The sequence below is a fragment of the Lutra lutra genome, chromosome 12 (assembly GCF_902655055.1).
Source record: "Lutra lutra chromosome 12, mLutLut1.2, whole genome shotgun sequence".
Lineage (NCBI taxonomy): Eukaryota > Metazoa > Chordata > Mammalia > Carnivora > Mustelidae > Lutra > Lutra lutra.
Window position 1 is genome coordinate 95,578,619 of NC_062289.1, and position 8,022 is coordinate 95,586,640.

General features: G+C 54.2%; 1 protein-coding gene across 7 annotated transcripts in view; it reads left to right on the top strand.

The window, feature by feature from the left end:
* ACACB (acetyl-CoA carboxylase beta) overlaps window positions 1-7,070 on the top strand; it is a 121,941-nt gene extending 114,871 nt beyond the window's left edge. For all 7 annotated transcript variants that reach the window (XM_047696370.1, XM_047696368.1, XM_047696371.1 and 4 more), the window contains 8 exons: window positions 73-169; window positions 707-842; window positions 1,614-1,791; window positions 2,912-3,024; window positions 4,349-4,503; window positions 5,212-5,382; window positions 5,482-5,618; window positions 6,487-7,070. In XM_047696370.1, coding sequence (XP_047552326.1) covers window positions 73-169; window positions 707-842; window positions 1,614-1,791; window positions 2,912-3,024; window positions 4,349-4,503; window positions 5,212-5,382; window positions 5,482-5,618; window positions 6,487-6,613 — 1,114 coding nt within the window. In that variant the 3' untranslated portion in view covers window positions 6,614-7,070. The remainder of the gene's footprint in view (window positions 1-72; window positions 170-706; window positions 843-1,613; window positions 1,792-2,911; window positions 3,025-4,348; window positions 4,504-5,211; window positions 5,383-5,481; window positions 5,619-6,486) is intronic.
* Window positions 7,071-8,022: the final 952 nt, after the last annotated feature.

The following is an 8,022-nucleotide window of genomic DNA, read 5'->3' on the forward strand; positions in this document are numbered from 1 at the left end:
CCATGTACCCTGAGTCCACGGGGGGTGTGGTCTGGCTGACCCAGCCTGGCTGACCCATGCCGGGCCTCACAGGCTGGGGGGTATCCCTGTTGGAGTGATCGCCGTGGAGACGCGGACCGTGGAGGTGGTGATACCTGCGGACCCTGCCAACCTGGATTCGGAGGCCAAGGTGAGGGGTCTGGGAACTTGGGACTGCTGTTCCAGCTGGCTTAGCCAACAAAGAGCGGGTCCTGGGTGGTCACATGCCTGAGCGTGGGGTGAGTCCTTGGCCCTGGGGTCCCATTTCTCCCGCATGGTTTCTGAGGGATGCATAAATGCCCCACACAGCGTTTCTTCTTCTTTAGAGGGTGACAAGTCCCTGGGAATCCTCCCTGCCTTCTGCCTCCATCCTCGTCACTGTTTCTAGGGTGGGCTGTGGCACATGCTGGGAGGAGCTCAGAAGGCAGGGGGCGGGTCCTAGGACTCAGTGTAGTCGGGACTAGCTGCCCTTTGAGCCTGAAATGAGCCAAAAGGAACCTGTAGCTCATGGAGGCAAACAGAGCCCCTCACAGACTAGCTTTGGGCCCTCCCTGTGAGCCCTGGTTCTGAGGCGGGTGCCAACACAGACCAGATTGCCTGCCCTCTAGGGTGGGGCTCAGATGGCTGTCTCCGTGTCCCCTTGCCACTCTCACAGAGAGGAGTCTGATCAGGCCACTCCATGTTTCAGATAATCCAGCAGGTGGGCCAGGTGTGGCTCCCAGACTCGGCATACAAGACAGCCCAGGCCATCAAGGATTTTAACCGAGAGAAGTTGCCCCTGATAATCTTTGCCAACTGGAGGGGGTTCTCTGGTGGCATGAAAGGTATGACTGTCTCTCCTCTGGGTGCCCCAAAGCAGTGGGGTCAGCACCCAGAAGAGGGAGGCCCCCTCAATGTAGTTCTATGGTTCTCCTCTGTATGGCTTCGTCATCCTCTTAGCTGAGGTCCCCATAGTCCTGAGGACGGGACCAGTTCAGGTCACATCTTCCCATTTTACAGATGAGGACATGAGGGTTCCCCATGTGACTTTCCGGGCAGGGCCAGGAGGGCAGCCCTGGCAACTTTCCTCCTGTGAAGAGGCTAAGACCAACCCAAGAGGCCCAAGGGGGCTATTTGATGAGCTGATCACTGGCATATGGTGTCAGCTCTCGGTGTGATGATGACTGATTGTACTGTTGCACTGTAACCACGTAAGGTGCCTGGTACTTGGTGGAAAATAAGGGCCACGCTGTGTGTGGGCAGGAGGCAAGGACCTGTGTTATTGCTGGGCAGGGGGCCAGGCATTGGTGAGGGCATCCCAGAGTCAGAGCTGGAAGGAATCTTTGGGATGGCCCTATGCCTCCTTTTTATAGATGGGGACACTGAGGCCCAGGCAGTGAGAGTGACATGTCCAAGGTCACATGTATGGTCAGGGTGCCCTCTGTACTTGCGCCCAATCCTGACTCCCAGCCCAGAGCTCTTTCCGTGGTGCCACCAAGCATCTTGGCTGACCACACTTTCTTGAGATCCCCAGGATGATGAGGGCTATGGGCTTGGCATGTGGACAGGTGCTGGGGCTGGAGGCCTCCTCGCCAGGTGACTGCTTTGCTTGGCAGACATGTACGACCAGATGCTGAAGTTCGGAGCCTACATCGTGGACAGCCTCAGGCAGTATAAACAGCCTATCCTGTCCTATATCCCACCCAACGCAGAGCTCCGGGGAGGCTCCTGGGTGGTCATGGACTCCTCCATCAATCCCCTGTGCATAGAATTGTACGCAGACAAGGAGAGCAGGTGGGTGTGTCTCCCTCAATCTGGCTGAGCCTTTGCTTATTCTCAGCCCCAGTCCTCAAACGCTGTTGTCACCTTTGAGCTGCTGGCCAGGGATTACCAGGGCATTGAGATTCTTTTTTGTTTTTTTAAAGGTTTATTTATTTATTTGAGAGAGAGAGAGCATGAGTAAGGGGGAGCAGCAAAAGGAGAGGGAGAGCAGACTCCCCGCTGAGCAGGGAGCCTGTTGTGGGGCTCCATCCCAGGACCCTGGGATCATGACCTGAGCTGAAAGCAGAGGCTTTAACCCACTGAGCCACCCAGGTGCCTGGCATTCTGACTTTCTGAAGGTTGGAGAGCATCCAGCTTTAGCAAACTGAAACTAGCATCCAGTGCACAAGTAGATTTTCTCAGTAGAGGGGCGCCTGGGTGGGTCAGTTGGTGAAGTGTTTATTGTGAAGACTTATTGAGTACCTGCTATGTGCCAGGCATTATGGCAGACATCGTGATGTGCAAATGAGCCAAACCTGTCCTGCCTTCAGTGCTCCCAGACCCTCATGGAGCACTGTTGAGGCTCAGGCCTCCAGGAGGGCTCAGGACACAAGCAGCCTCCAGTGGAGTGATAATGAACTTCTCACTGTGGCCACCAGGAAGCTCTGAGCTCCATGGAGTATTCCTCAGGGCTTCCAAGCTATCAAAGGATGGGGGAGGGGGCAGTCTGAAGTGTGAGTAAGAGGCTTGAAATGGGAGGCCAGCTCCCACTGGACCATGCATTGTGACTCCGTGAACTCTAAGGAGATCAGAAATAGTACTGTGGCCTGAAGAGAACAGACATTAGGAGAGGCTGAAGAGCAGGAGAGCTAGGCTGTTCTGGAGAAAGTCATATGCTCACAGAGCTGAAAGGGCCTTCTGGAGCTCAGAAAACTTGATTTTAAAATGTAGGCTCAGCCCCTCATTTTATGGCTATAGAAGCAGACGATGGGAGAGTCCCCTCTGACTTGCACAAGTCACAGAGTGAGTCTGTGAAAGAGCTAAGAGGTCACACCCAGATCTCCTGGCTCTCCTGCCTCTACCCCATGTCTCCTGGCCATTGCTTATTGGGGAACATCGCCTACACTTCCACACCTCCCTCTTCTTTTCTCAGGGCAAATATTCTGGAGCCGGAGGGAACGGTGGAGATTAAGTACAGAAAGAAAGATCTGATAAAGACCATGAGAAGGATCGACCCAGCTTACAAGAAGCTCGTGGAACAGCTAGGTGAGAGGGTTAGAAGTGCCTCATCTCTCAGAGGGCAAGAGGGGGCCTGCCCGCTCTGCTACCGGGGCCTTCTAGTACAGTGAAAACAAAGTGAAATGTGTCGAAACACAGCTACAAAAATGGTGAGATGTTTTCAGTGTTCAGTGTAGCAAAATCAACCCCTCTAACGTTAAAAAAAATATGTGTAATGCCTTAGTGTATTTATTTCTCAACACACCCAAAATATAAAAAATGGAAGTATTTGGGACCAGCGAAGAAGATGAGCATTTTCACAAGATGTCCTTTTAGAATTGTCCATCAGACAAAATATTTTACCAGTTTTGTTGGAGTGATAGCTTTGTTTCTCCTGTAACCTTAGGTGTAATTCTGTTTAAAAGTCCATATTGGGGGCACCTGGATGGCTCAGTCAGTTCATCGTCTGACTCTTGATTTCGGCTCAGGTTCTTTTTTTTTTTAAATATTTTACTTATTTATTTGACAGACAGAGATCACAAGCAGGCAGAGAGGCAGGAAGAGAGAGAGAGGGGGAAAGCAGGTTACTTCCTGAGCAGAGAGCCTGATGCGGGGCTCGATCCCAGGACCCCGAGATCATGACCTGAGCTGAAGGCAGAGGCTTAACCCACTGAGCCACCCATGCGCCCCTGACTCAGGTTCTGATACCAAGGTTGTGAGACTCCACTCTGGGCTCCACTCTGACTGTGGAGCCTGCTTGAGATTCTCTCTGACCCTCTCCCTCCGCCCTTCCTTCCCCCGCTCATTCACTCACTCTCTCTCTTAAAAAAAAAAAAAGTCCATAACTAGATGGTGATATCTTTGTAACTGTGCTCTGTAGAAGGTTTATCCCTGTGTGTGTGTGTGTGTGTGTTATTTCTTTGGTTTGGTGTCAGGGTAATGCCAGTCTCTTAGAATGAGTTATGAAGTGTTCTCTCCTATATCCTGAGTTTGAATTGGTATTATTTCTTTAAATCTTTAGTGGGAGGTTTCTAGCTACAAATGCCTCTTTGTTATACAGAGGACTATTCAGGTTATCTGGTTTCCTCTTGGCAGAGCTTCCCTAATTTATTTATCTCAAAGAAATTGTCTATTTCTTCTAAGGTGTGAAATTGGCAAGAGTTGTTTATAATCTTCCCTTCTTATCTTTTGCAATATGCAAAGCGTGTGGTTCTTTCTGATAAAAGGGGGCATCGTCACAGTTGCGTGCTCAAGGCCGTCTTGCCATTGTGAGTGCCTGTCTGAGATGGCAAGAGCCACTCGATTTGGGGTTACGATCAGAATTCCAGTGCAGGACTGTGCCACAAAGCCTGGTTTGTGCCCTTGCCCACAGGAACGCCAGGGCTCTCGGACAAGGACCGCAAGGACCTGGAGGGCCAGCTGAAGGCCCGGGAGCAACGGCTGCTGCCCGTCTATCACCAGGTGGCGGTGCAGTTCGCCAGCCTCCACGACAAGCCCATCTGCATGCTGGAGAAGGGTGCCCTCGCTGTAAGGGCCCGCGGCTGTGGGGCAGGGTGTGAGGGGTCCAGTCCGAGGCGGCCTGGTTTCCAAACAGGAGGCGATCTGGGCTGGAGCGCCACACATTAGAATCTCCTGGGGAGCTATAAAAAAAGAAAAAGAAAAAAAAAATCCCAGGGGCCTGGTTGCTCTCCAGACCAATTCAATCAGCGTCTGGGGGAGGCCGGGTGGGAGCTGGGCATCAGTGTGCTTTCAAATCTCCAGGAAGTTCTAACAGGCAGCGAGGTTTGGGAACCACCCTGACGTGTGTGTGTGTGTGTGTGTGTGTGTGTGTGTGTGCGTGCGTGTGCGTGTGCGTGTGTGGCGCGCGCTGCCAGGCTACTGCATTTGGGACCGGTTGGTCCTGCCCTGCGCTCCCCCAGCACTGCCAATCCTGAGCCCCACCCCATCACACCACCCCCAAGAGGATATCCTACAGTCAGCCTACCACCCTGTGTGGGGTGCTCCCTCCCAGCCTAAGCTCTGCTTGCGTCTGCTGAACCAGTGTCAGCTGCTGGTGGCTTCTCGCCTCTGCCACCTCCCCGGGGCAGGGGCCTCTGCCTCCCCTGAAAGCCTCAGTTGCCTGGTCTGCAAAATGGGAATGATCAGAGAGCCCGTGCCTCATGCAGGCCCTAGCCCCAGATGGCGCCCTGCATCCTCTCCCAGAGGGGCTCAGGCCTGGCTGGGGCTTGTCCACAGGACATCTTGGAATGGAAGACCTCACGCACCTTTCTGTATTGGCGCCTGCGCCGCCTCCTGCTGGAGGACCAGATCAGGCAGGAGATCCTGCAGGCCAGCCCGGAGCTAAGCCACGTGCACATCCAGTCCATGCTGCGGCGTTGGTTCGTGGAGACCGAGGGGGCCGTCAAGGTGGGCCTGGGGCCTGGGGTAGATATGGGGGTGGGGGGCAGAGGCTAGCCTGCTGGGTGGTGGGGTCTCTCTCTGAGCCAGCCTCTCCCCCTCCCCCAGGCCTACATGTGGGACAACAACCAGATGGTGGTACGGTGGCTGGAACAGCACTGGCAGGCGGGGGATGGCGTGCACTCCACCATCCGCGAGAACATCAAGTGCCTAAAGCGCGACTCCGTCCTCAAGGCCATCAGAGGGTGAGTGGCCACGCCGCCCCCCCTGCCCATCCCTTGGACTTATCGGCAAGTGCGGGGGCCACAATTTTCTTCCAGCTGCCCAACTCCAGAATGGCTGCATGGTCCCCGGGCCTTGGGCTCAGGGCTGCATTCCTTGCTGGAGTCTATAGGGTAACTTGTCCAAGGTCACAGCCGTTGCGCTATGTGTGTATGTGTTTCCTTTTTTTTTTTTTAATATATAATGTATTATTTGCCCCAGGGGCGCAGGTTTGTGAATCATCAGGCTTACACAATTCACAGTACTCTGTATTTCCTATTTTTATTTGAGAGAGAGCATGAGCAGGGGGAGGGGCACAGGGAGAAGCAGACTCACTGCTGTGGAAGGATCCCGATGTGAGACTTGATCCCAGGACCCCAGGATCATGGCTGGAGCTGAGGGCAGATGCTTCGCCAACTGAGGTCCCCCAGGTGTCCCAACTAGAGCGCATTTGTGAGAACCCACATTCTTAACTGCTGGGTGCTAGGTTGCTGCCTCCCATTTGGTATCAGCCTTCCCTAGGGATTAGCTCACCCCATTCCAGCAGGGTCCCCTGTGAGGTGGGCAGGTGATCCCGTGGGACCCCATTTGGGGAACAACACTGAGGTTCTGGGGAAGTCTCACAGCTAGTGACTCATGGGCTCCACCGTCCTCTGAGGTATTCTCATCCCTCCCACTACATGGGACCCTCACCCCCATGGTGACCACAGCATGAAGAGATTTGGGAGCTCTGGGTTGTCACACACCCTGGAATATGACATGGCCCTGCACAGGGATTCTGGGGACTGCCCTAGGGCCCACTGACCTAAGTGGCAGGGATGACCCCAGCCCTTCTCTCCTCTCCCCCTGCAGCCTGGTACAGGACAATCCAGAAGTGGCCGCGGACTGTATCGTGTACATGAGTCAGAACATCAGCCCAGCTGAGCGGGCACAAGTCATTCACCTCCTGTCCACCATGGACAGCCCGGCCTCCACCTGAACCCAGACCACCGCGCTCTCTTGCGGGACCACGGGCAAAAGAAACCATGCTGACCCGCCTACCGCAGGCCTCATCAGGACCTTGGGGGTTTGCTAAAAAAAAAAAAAAAAAATCCTGGACATTTCTGCAGGGCTGTTGGCCTCCCACTCACTCCTGTCTCAATAAAAGTCTCAGGAGCGCCCCCTTCCAAACAGAAACAGCTTCCTCTCTGCTTCGGGCAAGTTTGGTCTGTGTCTCTTGAGACAACACGTTTTGCTGCGTCACCGAATCAGCCTGAACCCAAGCGCCCCGGTTTTCTTCTGCTTCCTGGTGCCTGGCATGCGGGATCCAGGAGTTCTTGTATCAGATCCTGGAATCTTTTATTTTTTTCACTCTGAGACCAATTCCTGATGGAAGCATCTTCTGTATTTCAGCAGAATAACTAGGCCAAGGAAAGAAGAGCAGAGACAAGAAGAAACAAAAATCCCTATTTTGGTAATGATGCTTATTTACATGCCGTCGAGTCACCCGGAAACGGGTTTGAATGATTTTCTAAGAGAGGAAATGATTTATTATTCCCCAAGTCGCCCTTAGCGAGTCGCCAGGAATGTCTCATTGGTCCATGCTCAGAGATTTTGTTTTTGAGGGAGGGACAGTAAATGGGCAGAATCGTCCGGCTTCCCTGTGGCTCCTAGCCCCCCATCGGCCCCTTCCTTCCCCCTGCACACACCCTCGTGGACAGGTGGGTCATGAGTGTCACTGCTATGATCAACACTACCCCTCCCGGAGAGGCCCTCTGCTGTCACTCTCTCACCTGGTGCTTGGATGTTGGCAGAGGGATCCGGACCCAACGGGTGGAGCTGTGGCCCCTGGGGCCACACCGATTTGCTCAGGGAGATCTCTGTGACAGGCCCACCAGCTCTGGGCTTCACAGGCTGCCCCACGTCGGACCTCCTGTCCTCCCGGCCCCATCCCTGGGTTCCCCCGGTGACAGGGATGGGAGCAGCTAGCCACTCCCCTACTGCCAGGATGGGCAGTTTCCCTGTGGACCCGTTCAGAGGCTGGTGAGGATGCTCAGGGAAGCCCCCACAAGCCAGGATGCTTGAGGACGCCTGAGTTGAAAAAAAATACAGTTGGGCCATCAGCCAATGACAGCCCTGGCAAAAAAGATTGTCCTGGCAGCGGTGAGGAGTGGGAGAAAGATGAATGAGCTGCTGTCCCATCCAGAGGCCAACCGGGAGAGGGAGCAGACCTCTGTGCTGCCTTGGGACCCGAAGAAACGTTTCCAGGTGCAAGAGGCTCTCTCGGCTTTGGAAGGAAAGAGAAGTTGATGACTAGCTGCTACCTGGGAGGGGTGGGTGGGGGAACCCACCAGGAGATGTGTGGAATAAAGTATTTCTTTAACCCACTGAGCCACCCAGGTGCCCCTG